The sequence below is a fragment of the Lissotriton vulgaris genome, chromosome 8 (genome assembly GCF_964263255.1).
Source record: "Lissotriton vulgaris chromosome 8, aLisVul1.2, whole genome shotgun sequence".
In the NCBI taxonomy this organism is placed as follows: domain Eukaryota; kingdom Metazoa; phylum Chordata; class Amphibia; order Caudata; family Salamandridae; genus Lissotriton; species Lissotriton vulgaris.
The window spans coordinates 1,236,876,183-1,236,901,004 of NC_141696.1; the positions used below are offsets into that span (position 1 = coordinate 1,236,876,183).

At 43.1% G+C, this 24,822-nt stretch overlaps 1 protein-coding gene across 1 annotated transcript in view; it reads right to left on the minus strand.

Moving 5' to 3' along the window:
- LOC147698535 (cilia- and flagella-associated protein 337-like) overlaps positions 1–24,822 on the minus strand; it is a 554,785-nt gene that overhangs the window by 142,057 nt on the left and 387,906 nt on the right. The window contains exons 18-20 of the mRNA XM_086935138.1: positions 22,812–22,891; positions 6,672–6,726; positions 725–770 (exon numbers count right to left, since the gene is read on the minus strand). Coding sequence (XP_086791264.1) covers positions 725–770; positions 6,672–6,726; positions 22,812–22,891 — 181 coding nt within the window. The remainder of the gene's footprint in view (positions 1–724; positions 771–6,671; positions 6,727–22,811; positions 22,892–24,822) is intronic.

Consider the following 24,822-nt stretch of genomic DNA (forward strand, 5'->3'; position numbering starts at 1 on the left):
AAGCCATCTTGATTCAAGATAAACAATGATCCCCAGCACACAGCAAGTGCCACAATAAGTAATGAATAATAATAAAAATCCACATTTGTAAAGCCCGAACAATCACCCGTAAGGGTCTCTAGGCGCTGGGGGCCGTCAGGAAGATTAAGCAAACTATTGCCCAGAGTCACATGGTGCTGGGCTAATTTGCCACCGGCGCCCGAACCGGGATCCTCAGACTCCAGCATCAGACACCCTGGCCGCGGTGCCACACCTCTCCCTCTCCCATATTAGCTCTGAACGGAGTCCCACAGTGAAAGGGGCAGGGGCATCTAGTGACAAAAGATCTCAAACCCAAGCAGTGGTCATCAAACAAGAACCATTCTAAAATGCTTACTGTTGTTGCTTGTTACAGATGTTGGAATGGATAAAGAGAATTGCTTATTTTTCTCTACATTTTACATCCTCTTAATTCTAAAGAGTCGCTCACTGCCGAAAGGCTACCTAAAAAGAACACCAAACACCAAAGAACAATACGGAACGTATAGCAACAAACAAAATATGTTCTGGAAACTTGCTGTACAGCCATTGGCCATATGAACAACGTCTTGTCATTGGTAAATGAGTGCATTGGAGCTGTTAATCATAAATTATTTTCCTGTACGGGAGTGTGCAAATATATTTCAGTTAACAAAACAGTACCTTTCAAAATATTTTTCAAAGTAATAATTCATGTTCTACTTACATAATACATGTTTATTCTTTTGTCCCACCCTACTGCTATGATATACCTGAAAGGAAACATGAGACATTAAATACAGGACTTCATCTATCTTTGATCATCTAGATATTGTGAGCCAAATATATAAAGATAACTACATTAGCAGTGATCCTGTTAGATCATAAGTGGATCTGTAAGCAAACATGCAGTATTCCTCAGGTGCAGGGCAGGGTTGATGGACCTTCAATTCTGGTTTAGATGATTACTGAATATAGTTTACTTTATGGCCCTCTGCACCTGTTATCTAAATTCATTATTCTGTTTTATATCCATTTTTTGCCAAACCATACCATAGAATCTAGGCCTCATTCATTGTACTGGTGATTACTCATGGTATTCCCTACTCCAAGACTTTGAAATTAGATGGGAGCAGAACCAGAGCATTACAAGTGAGTTTCTGGGTCCACTTAGAAATTAGGAATTACTATGGGAATTGGGACTACTCCACCAGATTCCCTCAGTAATTCATCATTTGTCGCCACAGCATGGAGAGTTTCGCTGTTTTAAGTAGACAAAATCTCTGGGTGAAACATGAAGCGTCTTCCCTGTTCCTGCTCATCTTTTTGCTGACCCCCCATCAGAACTGCAGAGTAGCTCGTAACGAGGCCCTACTGGCCAGCAATAGATAATATTCTGAGAATATGATCAAGAACTGAGAGATCAATGTTAAAGTTGCAAGGTCATGGGAGGCAGGAGTAAGGTTCATTAAACCATCAGACTTTTATTACATGTAGTTTCTATAGCTAGGCAATAGAAATCATAGATTTAGAAGTATGTGGGTTTCATTTAGAGCTTGTTAGAGTTGGAGCTCCACAAAACTTGTCATCATCATCATCAATCAGTCTTTATTGCGATAATTTTTCAATCATAAAAGACACAATACATCGTAAAAATGTCAAAAAAGGGTAACACCCTAAAAACATACAAGCTTACATTTTTTATTTAAATCATTATTGAAAGACCCTAAGATATTTCATATTCCATATAAAAACTTTAAGAACATTTCCAAATAAAATATTACATCAGAAGGCTACGGAAAAGGAACCGCTGATCGATCTTATCTTAAAGTAATAATTCCTGGAGGGGGGAGATTTTTCCTTCGCAGTGCCCATGCCCAGCTAAGAAATTTCGAAATGGCTGTAACAATGTCGGGTCGGGTATTTGTTACCAAGATACGCAATGCTACCATACCCGATCTCGTACCTAGGTTGGAGCAAAGCGGCTTGAGCCACTTGCGACGGGGGCGACTGTAGGCCGGACATACAAACAATACATGACTAATCGACTCTTCCTGGGATAAACACAGGGGGCAGTTAGTGTCTGGGGCATTGCCCCAGTTTGCCGTAAACGATATTAGCGGAAGGGTGCCCACTCTGAATTAGTGATATAATTTCCTATCGCCAGGATTCGTAATCAGGTTCCAGTGGGCCTCTGCCTCTACTACAAACTTATGTTCCATAAAGATACCTGTGAGCGTGTTACTGGCCACCACCGATAGGGTCTGCTTGGTGACCATATCCGAATAAAGCGCTTTGTAGTCATTTTTACAGGGAAATGAATTCCCCATCGGGTCATCCTACAGATGTCTAAGCCCCATGTCATACAAATTACACTTGAGCTTCTTGAGCCATTTGATTTTTGAAGACAAATCAGCATTCCTGATGTACATTAGAGCCTGTGCATAAGTTACCAATTCTGGAGTGGTCCATAGCCTCCTCCAGTAAGCTAGGGGTCTGAATCCCGCCACCTCATCAAAAGAAGTGCAGCTTAAATCTAATAGCAGAGGCTTGATAGGGGTGGATTGTGGGAGGGCGGTCAATGATCTCAAAAACATATTTTGTGCCCTAACTAGGGGTGATAGATTTTTGAACCCCCAAAGTTCGGCGCCATATATTATAGAAGCTCTGATTTTCCCATTATAAATTGATAAAGCTGGCACCACCAGTTTAGTAGTTGGTGTTCTTTTAATAACTGGTTATGCCTTAAAACAAGAACATCTAACTGGGGTGTCCAGTTCATCCTCCTACCCATAGTCACACCTAAGTATGTAAAGGTATCGGTTTGTTCCAAAGGTGCTTTGTTCAATACAACTCTACCTTTAACAGATTTATGTTTGTGCAACATCATGAACTTTGTTTTGTCAACATTTACTATTAGGCCGTGGTCGTTGCAAAAACCAATAAATCTGTCTAGGGCACGTTGCAGACCCGATTGAGTTTTAGATACAATTAAAGTATTGTCTGCAAACATAAAAATAGGAGACCTTGAACCGGCTAGAGTTGGTGCATCGGTTGGAAAATTAGTGTAATAACTGACTACCTTGTATATAAACAGGGAGAATAGGGTAGAGACAAGGACACACCCTTGCCGCACTCCCTTGTTGACTGGGAATTGGTCAGTTAGTTCGGCCTGCTGTCCCCACCTTACCTGGGTGTAATTTGCCTCATGCAGTTTGATAATAAAACGTAGGATTTCAAGCGGCATCCCAGCCTCCTTTAGCGAGGCCCATAACTTATGACGTGGCACTAAGTCGATAACTGATTTTAACCCCTTCGATGCTGATGACGGAACGGTTCCGTCATCAGCGTCGGTTGAGCTGTGCTGATGACGGAACCGTTCCGTCATGACTCCGCCCGCGCAAGGCGGAGTCAGCATGGGCGGGGAATTCGCGCCGCACGGAAGCGGTTAAATCGACAAAGGTTGCATAGAGAGTCCCCCCTGCAGAGAATCACTGTATTCCAATATATCATCATAGATCTAAAGACTTGGTCTATAGTGCTGACGTGGGGTCTGAAGCCCGCTTGGTAGGTCGATAGTATATTCTGATCTATTACCCATTCATTAACCCCACTTAGCACAAGTCTAGCCACGATTTTCTGTAGGTTGTCAATTAGGCTTATCGGACTGTAATTGCTTGGGCTAGCACGATCTCCCTATTTGTATATGAGGATGATTTCAGCCCCATGCCATGTATCTGGAATTGACGCACCTCTAGCAATGGCACTTATGATGATAAAAATGTATTCAGTCCAGTTCTTCCTGTCCAATTTGTAAATATTAGCTGGGATACATTCCGGACCAGGGGTCCTCCCTGCCGGGACAACCTCCAGGACACTATCTATCTCCCTTTTGCTGAATGTGAGGACAACTTCACTGTTATCCTCAGGGCAAACTATCGCATTACTGTTTGGGGAGGCACATTGGGCTTGAAAGTGCTCCACCCACAGTTCTGGAGGTACATTATTTACTGGTGTAATGTCAGTCACACCGCTGCCCCACTTTACTATTTGCCATAACTTGGTCCAGTTCTTCCTCTTACTAGCATTGAATTGGCTCACCCATCTATCCTCATCAAATGCCTTCTTTGCCTGCATTTTAGCTTTTTTGTAATTTGCCCTTGCAATTTTGACCTCATGGGATACTCCTACTGTAACTGTGTTCAAGAGATGCTTAAACGCAACTCTGCACGCCTCATCATACCATTTGGCCGATTTTTTTTATGGTGTGTCTAAGAGGTCTTCTGCTTTTTGTGAACAGGGACTTTAATTTAGCAAATAGCTCCTCACGAACCTTCATGAGATCTGAGGGAGGTTTATCCTGGATATCTCTAGAGCCAAGCCGTGGTAAGGTTTCTTCAACTGACGACTTAATCTGCTTTAGAGCACCCTCGTCTTCAGAGACTACGGGCCATTTAAGCCGATGGGAATCTTGGGTCATGATTACATCTCCTATGTCAGTTTCCAATGCAGCCTTAGGGCGATCCATAATCTTCCTAGCTAAGGTTAATAAGAGAGGGTCGTGGTGTCCACAAATCTGGGCCACAACTCCAAACTGAGTAGAAAGTAATCAATTCTGCTACCCTTAGTCCCATTAGAAAAGGTATTAATACCTGCCGTATCTGAGGGAGATCTCTCATTAGCAGCCCTTAACCCCTTCCCCATGGATAAACTTTTTAGCTGCAGCGCTGCCTCTGTCCATTTATTGATAGGTGGCAACGATAAAACGGTATCCCCCAGTTCTGATCTTCTTCCATACTAAGGCTATGGTCATCTGGGCCTAAGGGCTAAAATGTGCAGTTTAGGTTGCCTGCAATAACCAAGACATTTAACACCTTCAATGCTAAAGGTATTTTCCCAAGGTGCTGCAGGCCCCTCTTTCCCATTGTTCATGACGAGCTCAGCTCGTCATGAGCACAGGATCACTGTACTGCATGACGAGCTGAGCTCGTCATGAGCATGGAAGGGGTTAAGCTAACCAGATCCCCTATGAAAGTGTCCAGGATGGCAATAATTGGAGAGGCTTTCCCACCAGCAATCCCTCTTGCATACACATTGAGAAATATGAATTCTGGCTCTTCCTCTGAGCTGATCTTAATAGCAAGAATGTCTGGGCTATCTATTAATAGTTCCTCTGTTTGGATCGATGACTGTAGCTTAACCCAAATGAACAATCCCACACTAGGTCTCCCCCTGCGTTTACAATTGCTGCTTTGCCAAAGGCCAAGTATCCTGGACGGTAGATCATATCTACCGACCAAGTTCTTGGAAGGCAATTACATCATAGCCCTCAATAAAGCTTGACCATTCGGGAGACAATGTCTTAGTTATTAAGCCAGCAATATTCCAAGATACCAGGTAGATCTGTGTTGGTTGCAAACCCTGGGAGTTTGTGGTAGTTGGTGGGAGCCCAATGTGATCCAGACACTTATCCTCCATTTGGTGCAAGCCCTTTTTAGGGCGATGAGGTGAGATTGCACAGCTATCAGAGTGCCCTACCGAATTCAATGTTCGTGAGGGTAGTCAATCGCATTGGTCTAAATCAGACAATGGGGCAAATCTATTAGACAAAGGGACCTCTTTTAAACTTTGTACTCATCCAGGGTTAGCCCATTTTTGACTAAACATCCCTTGACATTCCAAGATATTGGGGAAACGGGGGCCTTTTTTAGTTTTTCACGCTAAATTTTATGTGGCTGAGACTGAGAGCCGCATTGACTTGTGGGATGGAGCAGGGATCAATATATCAAAAAAGACCTGATTGTGCTCTGACACAAAAGCTTGTCTAAGGATCCTGAGGACAGGGTAGTGATATCTCTGCCCAAAAGCTGGCTTAAAAAATGCCAATAGCAGCCGGACCTGGGAATCCTTCTTCAATATTTAACCAGAATACATGGAGAAGCTGGCCATCCACTATTTTGTACTCTGGAGACAACCAATGGCTAGGCCATCATGCAACAAACATTCTAAAGACAAAGACATAGGAGCAGCTTCTGTGAGGTACAGCGCTCCAGGCGTGGATGGTCCTCCCGCAATTCATTAGGGTACAAGGATAATGCTGAAAACTCAACGGTCCAGACAATTGTTATTTATACCTGAGACAACAAGGTAAAACAACCAGGTAATGTTGGCTTTTTTTGCTGTCATCAACAAACTATGTCCACTTTCCACCTAAAGTGCAGCCATAGTTATTCTCACCACTACTGATACTACTCCCATGCTGCAAGCTACATCTAACAATTACCAATACTTCCATACACACACACATACCCTTCATGCTTTCACTATGCCCACCCTTCACTTGCTAGCTAGCATACTCACTTGTATCCTTCGCCATTTACAATATATATGGCATGGTGTTCCAAAGTGACTTCATGATGACATGTTGCACTGATAAAAGACATCTAAATGACTAAGAATAATTCCTTGATCGCAATACATCCGTATAAATTTACATCTGGAGGTACATTGCACATCATATATCACTCTTTACTATCACGTATACCAGAAGCCCTTTGCATGAGGTATGCTTCAATAAGTATTGTAAATTTGCATTTAAAGATATATTTCTCACAACACAAAACCGCAATTAAGTCTTTAATTTTAGCATCTTTGACAACGTTGTAATTTCTTACCTGTTTCTGTTTATATCTACATAAGTACAGTCACACACTTCTTGACCTTTAGTTTCTGGAAAATAAGATTATAATGATGTTATTCCTGTGTATAGCTCTTCAGGGAAACTGCATCTGCTGATATCCATCACAAAAAATAAAAGTATGACACCTTTTGGAGGAGTTAGTCAATTCTGTTAGACAGTCAAAGACAGACTTATTTTAGCGACATTTTTGTATGTTGTTAGTGACAGAACTAGAAATATCGTAAAACAATAGACAATAATTTAAAACTCAGGGGAATATTTACAATGTTTGTTTAACATCTTGACACTAGCTGAACCTAACGCCTCATAGCGATGTATTGTAAATACGTCGTAAACATAGTGTTAGGATTGGACGATAGGCAGTGGTAAAAATATTGCTGCTAAGCTGCGGGAAAACTGCTTAGCGGCAATATTTTTACCACTGCCCATCGTCAAATCATAACGCTATGTTTAGGACGTTTTTATAATATGTCGCCATGTGGCGTTAGGATCATCTAGCGTCAAGATGTTAAAAAAATCCACTTTAGCGAGAAAAAAGTGACAGCTGGCCAATTAGCAGCAACAAAGTTTGTGCTAGTTAGCACAGCGTCACTTTTCAGCGTTTAGCAGCAAAAAAGTTCACATATAACACGCCACGAGCGGGGGGGGGGACCTGAAAGCAGAATGGAGCAGCCAGGATCAAGTTCAGCATAAGACAAGAACCCCCACCCACCCAACAGCCAGGATGACCAGCCAGAGTCCATGGGAAAGATGACATTTAGATTCAGTCAGAAGGAGAATGAGATCCTGTCTGCGGAGGTGATGGAGAATCAACATCAGCTCTCCGTCAGCTCCAAAGTGTCATTGGGGGACTAAAAATGCTATATGGCAGTCCATAATCAACTAGGTGAACTCTGTCGCAGAAGTCAAGAGGACAGTGATGGACTGCAAAAAGCGCTGCCATGATGCCAAGTACAAGACTAAGCAGAAACTGGTCAGCAATCGACAGGTAGCACTGCAGACTGGAGGTTGGAGTCCAGTGCCAGAGGAGGAGCCCCATGCCTTGGAGGAGAAGGTGTCCGCAGTCATCTGTGAAGGAATCAGCGGTTGGACTAGAGGTAACGGACGGTGCTGACTATGATCAACTACAAAAACAACAGGGTAAGTAACAACAAGGGGGGAATAAACAATCCTTACAGGTGATCTGCTGTATCCATGTGTGCAGCACAATGCAGTACACAATAAAATAGTAAAACATTGGGAGAAACAGATCATTATGTTTAACACATTTTGCACTAATGAGCACAAAGCCATAATTTACAAGCCCCTTAGGCTGAGTTGCAAGGATCCTGCTCATACACAGAACTGTGTACAGAGACCTAGGACATCAGTGAATTGTGGTGTACCAAAAACTCATCTCAGTACCTAGAAAAACCCCAACCAGCTAGCATCAGTGTCACATTAGCTCTTCGTCCTATAGCAAAGTAACCAATGATTAGACAACCTAGAACATGCAACTTAGGACCATCTCAGGAATGGTGGGAAGTGAGAACACTCTTTTGTTATACTCTCATACCAGTCCACAACAAGAGTAAATTAGAGACACAGGTAAGGTTAAAATATTTATTTTAACAATGTGATCTCATGTGCAGTATTTTAGCCAACATAAGCAGACATATGATTAGAAGTAATATGATCAGCATAGTTACAATTTCATAAAATACAAAAGGAGAAATCATATTACAATGATGGTGAAAATAGGTCCTATAGCGCCTAGTTTTAACACCCTCCCTATATAGGAACTATGTATTATAAACTATAGAAGCTCTCTTAGGCTTCTGTGGGGGACCCCATTACCTTTCCGCTCGGTAACAGTAAATTACATCTGGATCAGCATAGGCTTGCTGCATCCCTGGAAACGGAAATCTTCCAAGTGTGTGAAATCATGGCAAGTGTGGAATAATAAAGGAGCCAGAATCTTACTTGGCTCACAGCTGCCAAAATTTTGTGTCTAGAAAGCGTTACTCGAACATGTCGAAAAACAGCTAACATGTTTGGATAACCTTGATGGCTTCAGCACTCACTGTTCAGACTGGGGGCACGATGTAAGTCTAGAGATGTCGAAAACAAACCTTTTCTCATGTGTAGACCTTCGTGAAGGCTAACTTACAAAAACAGCTATGCAGTGTCGTGTGCAAAAGCAGCAAAAGGTAAAATGGCGTTCAAACTTCTAATAAGCCATGCTAACATAACATGCACGCAAAAGTAGGCCTTAGGCCATACTACAGCTGCTGGTGAGTATTTTTCAATATATGAAAAAGTGACATACTGGTGGTGCAAGGGGCTTGTAAATAAGGCTCTAGTGTCTACCTGTCCTTAGTTGTTGGTACTCCCTGAGCCTTGTAGATATGGTTACTCTAAATTTGACATGCCTGTAGTGGTGGAATGCTCATAGAAACATGGATTGCTCATCCCTTTCATGGTAAGTGAAGGGTGGGAAGGGGCCTCATTCACAAGGTGGCATTAACCATCCGTAACTGGCTACACGCTGCATTGCAAATAAGGAGAAGTGCATACATCCACCAGAATGTAGCAAAAAGTGATGCTCTGTTGGTAATATGACATAGTAGTAAATGCCTTGGGTATTGTGGTGAATGACATCTATATACATTGTGGAACATGGGTCCTAGGTAATGTCAGATGTTGCTGGTTGCAAATGCACACTGATAGGTCTGTGTTAACATGCATCCTTTCATTAATGCAAGGAAGGACACAACACACTGGAGTACTTCTCAGCCATGTGCACAACCCTGTGCTGTTGTAAAAAGGTCTGCTGTGCACCAATGCAGCCATCCCTGAACCCTGCCTTAAAGTTGTCTATCTTGCAGTTTTCATGTTGTCAACATTGCCACTGCAGGGAACAAAACACAAGTATGTATGTGGAAATATGCTGGTTTGCATAGATAAAGTGCTTGCTGACAGCTCAATGTGCGGCAGAACAGGGGAAAAGGACAGGAATGTACTGTATCTTATAGATACGGCACATTCATGCCCTTTTGTATTGACATAGGGCAGCACATCAAGATTCCTGCCCTACGTCAAACCTTTATAAATAAGGCCCTCATGTTTCGGTATGAAAGTTGCCACAGCAACAATGTATGCACTGTGCAAATCAAGGCATGGGTAATTTGACATTGTTCCCCTACATGATTGAGTGCCTTGTGGTGTGTCTTGTGTTGGAGTTGTACTTACCAACAAGCAGTGTATTCCCATAGGTTCCATTCTGGAACGGCTGGTTGATGACAGATTGGCAAAAAATGTAAGAATCATGCACACTGCCATTGAACCCTCAAACAGTGCCTGGTCTTCCCCCATTGTTCTGGTACCAAAGCTGGATGGGTCTATGTGATTCTGTATATACTTCAGACAGCTGAACAGTACTTCAAAGTTTGATACATATCGAATGCCTAGGGTAGACGAGCTGATAGAAAAAAATAGGTAATGCCACCTATATGTCAACCTTAGATATGATAAAAGGCAATTGGCAGATCGTTTTAGCTGAAGATACCAAGGAGAAAACAGATCTTTCCAGCCCATCAGGTTTATATCAGTTTAAAGTGTTACCCTTTGGTTTACACAGGGCCCCCTCAATGTTGCGTAGGCTAATTGATAGAATCCTGAAACCCCACCAAGAGTATGTTGAAGCAACTCTAGACGACATTGTAATTTTTAGCTCTTCCTCTGCATTAAACCTACAACAGTTATCCTCAGTTTTCTCAGCTCTACAAGAAGCTGGCCTCAGCCAATCAAAGAAATGTAGCCTTGCCACGGACTCTATTAAATACCTCAGCTACCAAATCCAGGCGGTACCATTTGCCACCAAATAGAGAAAGTAAAGGCAATCAGAGATATTCCCCTTCCTAGTACAAAGAAAGAGGTTTGTTCCTTTTTAGGTTTAATGAGGTATTATTGATGGTTCATTCCGCAATTTTTGGAATTGACTGCTCCTCTAACCGACTTGCTAACAAAAATCGCCAGCAGCCAAGATAAGCAACTGGTCAGCACAACAGCAGGATAGTTTTGACAGACTAAAAGCCTGATTTTGGAAGGAGCCTGTGTTAATCTGCCCAGATTTTCAACTACCCTCTGGCAGAGGCTTGGGGCTGTCTCATACCAGGCAGACTATAACAGTGATCTTCACCCCATAGTACATATCAGTCGGAAACCTCTGGCATGGGAACAACAATATCTAACTATTGAGAAGGAATGTCTGCCAATTAAGTGAGCTGTCACAACCCTTCTGTTGGAATGTACCTTTACCTTATTAACAAATCAAGCCCCACTTGTTTGGCTGTCCTGGCACAATGATTCAAATTCTTGTATATTTTGCTGGTTACTAGCCTCACAGCCTTTTTATTCCAGGTTGAACATTGACTGGGACGGTTACAGAGCAATGTGGACTATCTTTCCCAGGCACCCGTGGCAGACTGGCCAAATCGGCCACTCTTGGAAAGGGGGTATTGTAATATTGTCTGCAGTTCATCCCCCATCATGGCCCACAAAGATCCCAAGGAGAGGGCTCTAGTGGCAGTGACATCATCACCTATCACGCTGGTGGCCACAACCAGAAAAGCAGGCCGGCTGGAGCTGCGGGCACAAACTCCAAAGAAGACACCTTTGGAGGTTGAAGGAGAAACAACAGATGAGAAGAGATGCCAAGGAGAAAGAGTTGCACATCGCTGACGAGCAGTGCTACCCTGAGAAGGAGGAGAGAGGGATGCAAATCAGGGAAGAAGTCCAAATGCCCAAAATTCTCTATTTGCCAAAATGTATGTGGGATTTTTTGTGTGGTGTATTTTTACTTTATTACTGTTTGTGTGCTGCATAAATACTTCTCACATTACCTCCAAGTTAAGCCTTACTGCTTTTGTGACAAGCTTCCAGAAGGATAAGCAAAAATTAATTTAGTGACTTTTGTGGTTCACCCTGACAAGGATTGTGGTTGATGCTTGAGAAGAGTTTACTCCCTCCTCCACCAATAACACCATTTCCCATAACAAGCAATTTCCAGGAGCTAAACATAATTCAAGCATTTTCTGTTTCTTGATAAATGTATAGTAATAATAATAATAATAATTTAAAAAAGTAATAATAATAATAACCCAGCAGTCATCCATCAACTCGCAACTAAACATCGATACATCTGTTCACCAACATCTGCTTCAACTCAGCTTTACAAGCGCACTCATTCATATACCCATGTACCATCCACTGTAAACATCCACAGTCTTTCAACCATATGATCCCCCAAGTATAAAACCTATTATTGAATCCATGCATCCATTCACCATTCACCTGTGTTTGCATGAGTCCCTGTGTGTGTTGTTTGACTTCATTTGTGTCAATGTATATGACTTCATGTATGCCAACATGTGAGTTGTCTTTAAACATGTGTGTGCATATGTGCACCTGGGAACTGTGTGCATATGGGTGTCTGAATGTTTTCTAGTTCTGTATCTAAGCATGTCACCAAGTATGTCCATTACTGCAAAGAACACAAGCACCTAGCACAACCCAAACCTATTGGGTTTGCCAATGCTTGTTAGAATAATTCGTGACCAAGTAGGCCATGCAGCCAGACCCCCTGCAATAATATTCAGAACCAGTGGGATGATAACACGAGTCATTGTTTATATCTCAAAAATGTCTTTTTCAGCAGTCTGTGAAGAAAGGGTTGCATGGAATAGATAGCTTTGAGCCAAAAACAGTTTTTTTTACATGGCCTTTTTGTTGACTGGAATCTTTTTTAACACTTCCCCCACTCCTATGTTGTGCCCATGTGGGTCTCTGCCCAGTGGAGGCACGGTATGAGCTGGCCAATATGGTTAAGTTAAGGTCACAGGGGAAGCTCCTCTAATTTGAACAGTCCCTTATGGCACCATAGAAAATGCATTTGTCGTTGCCATCATTATTCTTAACAAACTGTGACACATTGTTCAGTGAATTTGAAGGTATCATCATTTGCTTAATAGGACTTTTTTTTTTACACATTATGTATGTGTCCCTCAGAGCTTTAAATGGGAAAATATGTGTAGGTATTCATTACAACGAGTCTGGGCTAAGTGCAAGGCACGATGATACATGAGAATCTTCTATCGAGTTTCCATTTTTCCCTTGCATTGCCCTTGATAGTAGTCTTAAATGTCTCATATGTGCAGATTCCTGGTGCACATGTTTCCCAAGACATATATAGTAATTAACAGCTAATATGATGCCATAACCCTCGGAAATATGTCCCAGTCCATTGCATTTAAAGGGAAAGGTTAGAATGGACGATCTTCTCAATGCCAAAAGATTTTCTGTACCAATTAGCCAGATTTAGAACTTTGCATAGTGGTCAGCAGGATCTTGAACATGATTTCTTCCCGCTAGTATGTGATCTTGGCTAAGCTCTGAGTTATGTTAATCCAGTACTGTATGATCTGGGGCAAGCGAGTAGTTGATTTTGGTGAAACAGTGTGTGAAATTGGCTCAGTATTGTGTGATCTTAGCCCATGCTGTGTTGTCCTAGGCTAGTAATGGCTGGACTTGGCTCAACACAGGTTGTTCTTAAGCCATCTTTTTCTGATCTTGAGAAATTGATGTGATTTTAGGCCAGCACTGACTAATACTAGACCATCAATGTACTATTTGGCGCCAGTGATGTGGGATTTTAGCTCAGCCCTGTATGATCGTGGCTCAGTCATTTTTAGATCATTGCTCCTTGCTTGTTCTCCACAGTATAATGAAAAGATCAGGTGAGCTCATGAAGAGCAGCCCTTAGTTCCCAATGGCATGCATGCAAAGCCTCTTGATGGAGATGGGGAAGTTAAAATTATATTTTACTTTCTCATGTTTCCTTCATTTTCATGAAAGCTAACAATAAAGTTCTTCCAATGTATGGCTCTAAAGGTATTCCTAATACAGTCCATGTATACAGTAGGGTCTTTGATATGAGTGATCGTGGCCCTTCCACCCATCTTTCCACCCATAGGAGATTGAGGGTGCAGCTCCTGCAGGGCAGTTTCAACATCCACACACTCCCCAATCACTGCTTTCCCAAATGTTATTTTTATGCAGGTAGCACCAATTCATATCTGGGTAGTCCTGGGCACCCCTCCCTCACACACACAGCACCACCGTTTTCAAATGGTCCTCATTGTAAGGGCTCATCCTCATTTCCTCTTCTATGTAAGTGGCATATTCATGGGGTCCATTTCATTCATATGGTCTGGCACACCAGATCATACCAAAGGATCCCTAGAACAAATTTGACAGATTGTGAACGGTGCACACTGACCGTCACTGTGTGTGATGCCTGGACAGTTTTGTAGACCAGTGTTATGTGATATCAGCACTGTGGTATATTGGATATTGATAGGACAGTACGTCAATGTTTGTCATTGCAGTGTGTTGGCGAAGCATTGGGTCCTATCGGGGTGCACTTTTGTGATACAAGGTCCTATTTTTGTGCCACAACATTGAGTGACCTTGTCTACCACTTTCTATTTAGATGGTCTGAGCCAACACTGTAGATTGAGATAAGTGCCACTAATTTACTAGCATTATATACAGAGAATTGACCATACATCTCATTAAGTGTTTACCAGCATTGATGAGAAGTACATTTGATTGCACCTAATTAGAGGCATGTGTATCCTCTCCACAAGCAGAAAAGCGTTTCATTGTTACCCAGATGTGGTGAATGCATTAGTGATTGCTATGAAGTTACAGTGCAACTGGCATAATAATGAGTTCGTTTATTAAACTAACTGAAAGTGCCTTCAGTTCTCTTCTGGTTGCTGTATTTGAAAGCACCCAGCTGCGGTGGACCAAAACGCCTGAAGAAACCCACACGGGCTATAGCTGCACTCCGCAGATTAGGTCTGTAGGGTACCTTTCAGTGGCCAGCCTTTCTTTACAAATTGAAATAGGGAGGACATTTTACCTTTGAAAAGTGGTGTTAAGAACTGCTGGGAACAGGCCCTAAGTCACCATGGAAGAAACCTCTAAACCATAAATGCAGATAAGCCATCACCAGCAGCACCATTGGCACTATCAGGTTAATAATCAGTGTGTCCCTGGAAACTGACTGAAATAGCAGCATTGATACTAGATGAGACACTATAATCCCTGCAAATACCCATCTCTAATTTCTTTATAATCGGCAGCCTGGCACACAGTCACCGATCATAAAGAAAGACGTCAATACTTGACTATTATAAGTTATTACTGTCAAGTTCTGACATCACAATGCCTGCTGCAAGAGCAAGTAGCCTACTTGAAAAGCAGGTCAGGTCACGAAACATAATTGAAGCAGCTGTTAAAAGCAACGAAAACAGGATGTTGCCTTTCTTTCTTCTGACCATTTCTTGTACTCTTTAGTTAGAGAAAAGCTAGAATCTTTCTGCATGTTTCGACCCATTCCGAGCTAGTGCAACTTTTTAATAAAAAAAAAAAAAAGTTGCATTGAACTGTTTCTAATATCGGTTTCCAACAAATAATGAACAGCTTTTTAGTGTGATTAATTTTGTACAAGAGGTTTTATTTTTGTTCTTCACGTTTACAATTGAGCTCGCACTTTCATATGAAAGCTATGCATCAAGGTTTTAAGTGGTTTGTCGAAAAGATGATGGTGAGACCTCCTATTATATGGGATAAAATACCCCCCTGGCGTTCATGATAAGGATTTTGCAAGTCATCTTGGGGTTCCATTACCTTATAAACGGACTCAGGCTTCGGCCTTGTACCTCTAGATGGTTATAGTACTCCTGGGTAACTTGTAATAGCCTTATAATGTACGGCAAGGGCTACTTTATCACTTATATATTCTCAAGTGCACACATACAAAGAAAGAAAGAAGCAGGTATGCACACACAAAGCATTCCAGGCATTTCCTTTGAAAGATCTCCTGAGAGTGATCTGATTGTGTCCCACATTCTCTCGATTTTCTCTCGCACACAAACACACACAAGCAGGCAAACGCACAGAGACAGGTGGGATTAAAACCATTTTAATCTCTGGCCCCTTTATGGCTTTCTTAATTGCCACTATCAGAGGGCTGCCTGGATTCCAGTGTGTGCACAAATGCACATGATAGTGTGAATGGGACTGACAGCACGCAGGGTCTGAATGGACCCTGCTCGATCAAACACAGGACATTATGCACACGAGTCTCTTCTGAATCGTTCAGCAGAGACTCAGCTCAGGGCTACAGAGGTGTTTTGGCTGTCAGAGTGTAGTACAGACAAGCTCCACTCTGACAGCCTCATGCTCGGCAGTACTAGCATAAATGAGCCTACACTTCATGAATACCAGTACTTTCCTTTGCAGCTCAGAAATAATAAGCAAAAATATGAAGTGACGATACTCAGTACCTGTGACTACTAGCCCATTTAAAGCACTGGTGTTCCTGTCTGGAGAAGTTACATGTTTTTGCATTGTTTTCAGTTGTATCTTCATATGCCAGAAGAACGTCAACTGCTCAGAAACTAATTTTATAGTGCAGTGCTTAATTTGTAAAGCAATGACTGCCGGTTCCCAAACTCTGCTCAGAAGCCTGTGGCTTTCAGCTCCCTGAATACTAATGTTGCAGAGTTTTGAATACACTCCAGGACTCTAATCCACTGCTATACACTCCCTGCCTCTTTAACTCACTCCTGCAGGTTCCTTTGTGGTGGTTTTCTGTCTTTCTCACTCCTTCTTTACCCTTGCTTTGTTTTTACCTCTCTTGCTTTCAGGAAATGTTCGAAGAGGAAAAAGAAGTGCCAGTCACCAACAAGCATTTACAATGCAATGGTTTCGCCTTTGGAAAAGTTAGAGCTATTGGCATTGTAAATGACAAATTTTGTATTTATGTGTTGGTTTTGAAAACAGATAAATAAATGGCATTGTCATTTACATTGCCATTAGCTTAATCTCTCGCAAATGTGAGACCTATTCTACCCTACGGACGAGCTCAGCAGACAGCAATTACTACCACACACACACACCCAGAGCCACACACACACACCCCCAGAGCCACACACACACACACACACACACCCAGAGCCACACACACACACACCCAGAGCCACACACACACACACCCAGAGCCACACACACACCCACACACCCAGAGCCACACACAAACCCACACACCCAGAGCCACCCACACACCCAGAGCCACACACACACCCACACACTAAGAGCCACACACACCCACACACACCCAGAGCCACCCACACACCCAGAGCCACACACACACCCACACACTAAGAGCCACACACACCCACACCCAGAGCCACACACACCCACACACCCAGAGCCACACACACCCAGAGCCACACACACACCCACACACCCAGAGCCACACACACACCCAGAGCCACACACACACCCACACACTAAGAGCCACACACACCCACACCCAGAGCCACACACACACCCACACACCCAGAGCTACACACACACCCACACACCCAGAGCCACACACACACACCCACACACCCAGAGCCACACACACACTCAGAGCCACAAACCCACACACCCAGAGCCACAGAACAAGACGTTTCAAGCAGCGCCGATATCCTGTTTTTAGAAACTTTATCGCTTGTTATTTTAAAAGTACAGCTAACATGTTGGCAACGTCATACCGGTACCCGACACCAATCCCGCTCGATCACAAATGACAAATACATTTACATTTATCCTTCATGTACTACATTTGCACCTCTGTATCCATGCTATTCTAGTTTAATCCAAAAATGAACAATAAAGTAACTATCGTGCACCGTTTGCCTTATTCGTGGCTCTTTCTATGTCCTATTGTAAAACACTTCTCCGTACGTTTGAAATACATGAGCATCGCCAAACAGGGAATGCTGGAGCCGTTCCCTGAATCTCAGTTAGATAAACATATACATCAGTCAAGGCTCTTTGATTGGGAAGCAAGGGGTTAGCTGAATTTTGCCACAAAGACAAACATCACTTGATAGACTTTCAGGTAGTGTGGTTTCTGCAGTCTACGGTTTAAATAAAAACTTCAACAACACTGGAGAATTTATTTAAAGAGAATGCGAGTCTTGGCTGCTGCGTTGCATAATTTAGCTACACATCATGATGAAGGCCCTTTAAGGGGTGATTGTTTATGCTCGATGCATGGGCAGCATGGCTCCTAAACAGGCCCTACAAAAGGAAGCATGACTATGGTTCATGAAGGGCACACTTTCATTTAATAACAGACATCACTGGACAGGACAGGGGGGCGAAGTGATGTTTCTATTGCAGCGTTTAGCTAAAGCACACAAACACATTTCAAGACATACTCTCTAAAAGGAACAATGAAGGTACATCACAGATGGCAGTGCTTGTTGAAAACACATGGAGGTCTCCTGACATCTTTAAAATGGAAGCATGGTGGTGCTTACCGCCTTGCAAAATTTAGCTAACCTCTGAAAAAATGAAACAAGTCATGCAAGCATAAGGCGGGGTGTTGATCGTATATTTCACAGTTTAGAGAATAAATTAGCATAATGAGACGGACAATTTAAATGGGAGGGTGAACGTGTATTGTGCCATGCAGAGAACACCCTAACACGTGAACAACAGCAAACAGACCCTTTAGGCGAAATACGGAGGAGGTTCTGACTTTGCACAACTTAGTCAAAAATCTGAAAATCTCTTGACACACCCTTTAATGGAACGGCGTCGCGATACTTAGCAAGTACCATAACATTAGTCTCTAGACAGGTCCTTCAAATGGAAGCATGTTTGCTGCACTTGGACTGCACAGATAACGTAAACACAGAACCAGCAGACCTCCCTTTGTGAAGAAGGTTTGAAGTTGCCCACAATGTCATAGTTTATCAAAACTGCAAGAGCACAGACAGTCAGACAGACAGCTCCCTGAGACGTGGCATTTCAAGATGGTGCATGAACAACTCCCAGTCCATGGAGGGAAGAGCTCAGAGGAGGCATGGTTTGTGCCCTCCCCAACAGAGTTTGCTGCAGTGAAGAATTCTGTGGAGGAAGCTGAGCTGCATGGAGTAGAGGTGACAGCCTCAACCAGTTGGGTTATACATGGGTGGCATATCCTATGTGATTTCAGAGAAGACCTGAAAGTCAGTTGGTAGAATGTCAATCTGTTGGTGGCCTTCATGAATCCTTTAACATTAAGAACTCAGACCTATGATTGATAGAAGTGCTGAACCCATCACAGTTTCCAATGTAGTTTCCTTGACGATGGGATTGATAGCTGACAGGATGTCACACTGTGAGTTTAGGGACTGCATAATCTCATCAGTGGTGCACCTGGAGATGCAGGTGGAGCACATAGAGGACGGTATGTACAGTGGCTAGGAGTGAGGCTGAAATTCACTGATGTTTACCTTCTTGCCACAATGCAGAGCTCCCTGGAGGAGGGGATTTCTCTGATTCTCTCTCCCCTGTCAAAGAGTGCAGGCCTTACAAGCTGGTAAAAAAGAGTCTGAAAAAGGGTGTGAGTCAAAGGGGACAGTGATCCATGAGCTGAACAGAGTGGCAGGAAGGGAATTGGTCCTGATAATGAGATGTGACGCAAGATGAAGAAAAAATAATTATATTTCCTCAACTATGGAAGGATGACGCAGTAGAGTGGAAAACAATTACAACAAGTCTTAAATAAGATGCACCTCTGCTAGGTTAAAAGTGTCACACTGAGATACTGTACATGTCTCTATGCAGGTACCGATAGCAGAATTATTCCTGAGCATGATGCATAATCAGACTGAATTAGACAACTTGTGAGCAGTATAGTGCATTGCTTTTTTTGTGACCTCATTGTCAGCCATAATTGGGAATGCTCCCTAATTAGCACGGGACTGGGGTCAGGGATCATCAGTTTCTTATGATGCCCAGTGAAACTTGGTGATAAGAGAATCAAAGGAGCTCTTGTGTATCCACACGCAATGCGGCCTCTATTTTTACTTCCACATTTGTTTCTAGAGGGAGCGCTACAATATACATTTTGGGTTTATTGATATGTGTTTCTTGAATGTTTGATGGAGATGGTCTTTTTTCCATAAGAAACATATGTTTGCTGCATCCGTGTTTCTTTATTCTGTTGGCCTCACTGATAGAAATTAAATAGGTTATGGACTTACCTTAAGGTGTTATGTGCCCTTTTGACAGCCTATTATTGTAACACTTCATTGTGTTCTACCGAAACTAGCGCGAAGAAGACTCAACAGGAGAGCCACATGATTCACATTAGGTCATCTCCAGAATGTACTCATTCCATCAGCACCTATAGAGGCGTTTGCTGTGTCTCATGCTTCCTTTGATGAGGTTGAAAACTTGAGAAAGGCAGCAATGCGGGATCCTTGATAAGGAAAGCAGATGTCAAATCTGCACTCATGCATGGCAAGTGGCAGCTATTTACAAGACATTCGGCCAAAGTCGTATTGTGACAAAAGCATATAGATATCACCAGTCTATTTCAAAGCTTCACAGCTTTTTTGAAAGTATTTTATAACTTTTTTATGGATTCTAATGTGCCATGCACAGATGATAGAAGTATAACAAGGCTAGAGATATAAGCAAAAGTGCAATGATTTTCAGAGCCCCACCCCGCCCCAGGAGAAATTGTATGTTGCACTTTGAGTCAGTGTTCTCTTTTCTCCAACAACAAGGCCATTTTGGGGGGCATTTCTTGCAACTTGATGCCCTCTTATGGCCCTTTCTCCTACTACCAAAAAGTTGTTGCCTACCGTGGCCTTAAAGTAATACCAGCCCTCACACGGATTCAGCTGGAAAATCGGCTTTAGTTGGTTTGTGTACTAGCGGAAGACAGCAAACTAGGGATAACGTTGCATATTCCAATTCTAGGCGGCAGCCATGTTGAGTTAATCAACAGAATAGTGTGTTTCAGTGGGACAGTCGGTACAGTAGATGATGAACAAACGTCTTCTAACCGCCCATACTTATTGAGTCTCATTACATCTGTGACGCTAAAATAGTTGCGGCTGGGTGTATACTTCCCTACTTAATCTGAGCATGGTTGGGAAAGTGAGATTTTTTAGACATACCTATCAAAACACTCCACGTGTAACGTGTCAATAACCATCAACGATGTATTAATCTTGCAGAGGAAACACCTCTATCTAGTATGTGATTAAATGTGGAGAACGTAATGTACTATTTACTACCATTGTTGAGAGTGGGGAGAGGCGAGGGCTCACTAGAGGCCAGAGTTGTCTTTCATTAGAGTGCTAGCAAAACAACAAAGATTAAACAAGGAAAGGCACGGACAGCGGGAGGGAGGGCAGGAAAGGCACGGACAGCGGGAGGGGGGCGGGAAAGGCACGGACAGCGGGAGGGGGGGCGGGAAAGGCACGGACAGCGGGAGGGGGGGCGGGACAGGCACGGACAGCGGGAGGGGGGGCGGGAAAGGACAGCGGGAGGGGGGCGGGAACACGAACAGCGGGAGGGGCACAGATGATAGAAGTATAACAAGGCTAGAGATATAAGCAAAAGTGCAATGATTTTCAGATCCCACCCCGCCCCAGGAGAAATGATATGTTGCACTTTGAGTCAGTGTTCTCTTTTCTCCAACAACAATACCATTTTGGTGGGCATTTCTTGCAACTTGATGCCCTCTTATGGCCCTTTCTCCTACTACCAAAAAGTTGTTGCCTACCGTGGCCTTAAAGTAATACCAGCCCTCACACGGATTCAGCTGGAAAATCGGCTTTAGTTGGTTTGTGTACTAGCGGAAGACAGCAAACTAGGGATAACGTTGCATATTCCAATTCTAGGCGGCAGCCATTTTGAGTTAATCAACAGAATAGTGTGTTTCAGTGGGACAGTCGGTACAGTAGATGATGAACAAACGTCTTCTAACCGCCCATACTTATTGAGTCTCATTACATCTGTGACGCTAAAATAGCTGCGGCTGGGTGTATACTTCCCTACTTAATCTGAGCATGGTTGGGAAAGTGAGATTTTTTAGACATACCAATCAAAACACTCCACGTGTAACGTGTCAATAACCATCAACGATGTATTAATCTTGCAGAGGAAACACCTCTATCTAGTATGTGAGTAAATGTGGAGAACGTAATGTACTATTTACTACCATTGTTGAGAGTGAGGAGAGGCGAGGGCTCACTAGAGGCCAGAGTTGTCTTTCATTAGAGTGCTAGCAAAACAACAAAGATTAAACAAGGAAAGGCACGGACAGCGGGAGGGAGGGCAGGAAAGGCACGGACAGCGGGAGGGGGGCGGGAAAGGCACGGACAGCGGGAGGGGGGTGGGAAAGGCACAGACAGCGGGAGGGGGGAGGAAAAGGCACGGACAGCGGGAGGGGTGCGGGAAAGGCACGGACATCGGGAGGGGGGGCGGGAACGGCACACGGTCAGCGGGAGGGGGGGGCAGGAACGGGCACTCACCTGGACTTCTTCCGGCGGCGGTCGGCCTGGAATGAACAAAACAAACCTAAAAAAAAACAACCCGCCCACCGCCGAGATGACGCGGACAGAGGGGCGGAGAGGGAAGAAATCGCGGGAACGCCCACGAATCTGGTCCGGCCATGACAGACAGATCTCTGTTCCAATGGCTAGCCTCCATTTATGGAGCTAGCCAATGGAACAGAGGGCGGATTCCCAAGCCACTCTACTGTAAACATAAGGTTTTCGCCTGTGCGAAAAAGCTGCGCAGTGCGCAGCTTTCGCTTAGGCGAAACCTAAAAATGAGTGTCGGTGGCCCCCACTGGTAACCCCCGGCTCAAATTAAGCACTGAAATTGACAACAAACGTGCAAAACGTGTATCTCTATCCATTTGTGGAAATGTGCAAAATAAAATAAGCTGTGTCTATGTATACTCTAATACAGATAATACCATATTTTACATAAACTATAACATGTTAAGTCAAAAATATAGTTCATTAAGTGTGTTTTAGTTTTGCGTTGAACAAGAAAGATTTCCAATTTAGGTGTTCATTAATTTTCAGTCAGGACATGGAATCTGTTTGAAGTATTTTTGTAATCTTCTGTCAAGCTCGCCAGTAAAACACAGTTTTAAATTAAAAATGCTTTCAAACATACACTGTACCTGCGTGTCTGCACTTCTTGTACGTACCAGTTTTTAAAGTGTGCAAGCAATGTCCATTGTTATAGTTCCATATTTTTAAACATCCATCTCTCCCTCCACTCACCAACCTGAAGAAAGATTATCAATAAATGCATTACATTTAAAAAATGTGAATAAGTTTCAGAAAGGCGATAAACGTAACAGAGATGCCGGTTTACTTCCAGATGCAGAGTAATTGAAAGTATTTTTGTCGCATTAAGGCACGGGGGCAAATTTACGTATTTTTCATGCAGTGCAGAAATGTAATTTGTTGTGCACAGGAAAATAACTGTGCAGAGCTCTATCTACAAAGATTGGCTTGCTGCTGCCACCATCACTGTGCAATGTACAGCCTCGCACCATGGTGCAGTTGTGAGTGTACACTCTCTAGCTTGGGGTTTGGACTGGAAGCATACCCTTAAAGTACACATTTCGATTCCTAGACGAACGCATAAGTATCCCATGGATTGGGTGTGTGCTGGGTAATTCAGTGGTAATACATTAAAACATTTTCCTTTTTTAACGCCTGCTTCAAGTAGGCATTCGCTTTGTATGCAAAGACCAGTCTCGCTATCTGAGTAGCTCAAACTTTGCGTCAAAACCTATGGGTGTTTGCGCTGATCGACCCAAGTAACGCCTCAGTGACACCTCCTTGACAAAAAGTAACACAAAGAGCACAAAGTGTTTTTGGAGCTGAGAAAAGTGTACATTTGCATTGCAAAAATGGAAGGTAAATTTCTATGCATTGCATTTGGTCACTTTGCATCCCTTTGTGACAACACAAAGCCTTAGTGTATCTGGGCCTGGGTGCGTTTAAAACTGCATGCCATTTAAATGTGGTTGGTGGAAGTGGAACAATGTGACAGTAAATAGGCATGTTTATGATGCAACAACCACCAGAAACTCCAGCACTCTCGTCTCATGGATGTATCATGGGGGTGCCTTCCTATTTATGAGACCCCTGCCTGCAGACCATGTGTGATACCAACATACGACTGTTTTGGGCCCCTTGAACAGATTGATTGGCTGTTGGACACTGGGATATCATGGGGCTACGTCTTGCGAACTGGTCGAATCTGTGGCATGGACCTTAAGTGTGATGACTGCCAACAACACTAACTCTGCCACGGGTATCTGCTCTGGGTCAACCCTAGATGCTGTTGTACAACCCACAGACATTAAATATCATTTTAAATGTTTGTTTTTGGAACGTGGCGGGCCCACTTAACAAGGTGGAGAATGTTGAGTGGACCGAACTATGTAAGGATGTTAATATTATCTGTCTACAAGAGGCCTGGGCCTGTGAAGCAGTCCATATAGATGGGTTTCTCTCTATTTACACCCTGGCTGCATATTCAAGAGGGGGCACCATAGAGGTGGGTTGTTAACCTTGATCTCAACTACCTCAGATAGGAGGATTTATTAAACCTACCTTGACTCCCCCTATTTTCAAATTATTAACCTCTTGCATAAATCTAGGGAAATGCTTGTTATTATTAACTTTTATCACAATAATGTGTATTTCTAGTTATATAGATATAACAACTTCCCTTGAATAGACTCTTAGCAAGATTTTAAGTGAGCCCAAAATGGATTCTATTTTAATCTGGGGTAGATTTCATTTGTTGGCTCTGCCCAATTTCTAAAAGTTCTGTTTATGGGGTGTTGGGATGCAATACTGAGGATTTATTCCCATTTTGAGCAAGTATTCTCTTTTTCTTGCAATTGATCTTGCAGCTTTTTTTTGTTGCATATTTATATAGCGCAAACTCGACCCGAAGGTATTGGAGCGCTTTACATGAGCACTGTTTACTTACACATTCAGAAACGAGGAAATTAAGTGATTTGCCCAGAATCAGAGGGTGTGGACGCGACCCCAAGGCTCGAACCCTGGTTTCCAGCACCATAGTCGGCAGTCTAGCCGACAGACCACATCCTCTCCCCTACATGATATGTTACTTAAACTGGAAGAGGCTTGAGCAGTCTCATAGGCTTCATTGTGCTTTCTGAGCAATATAAG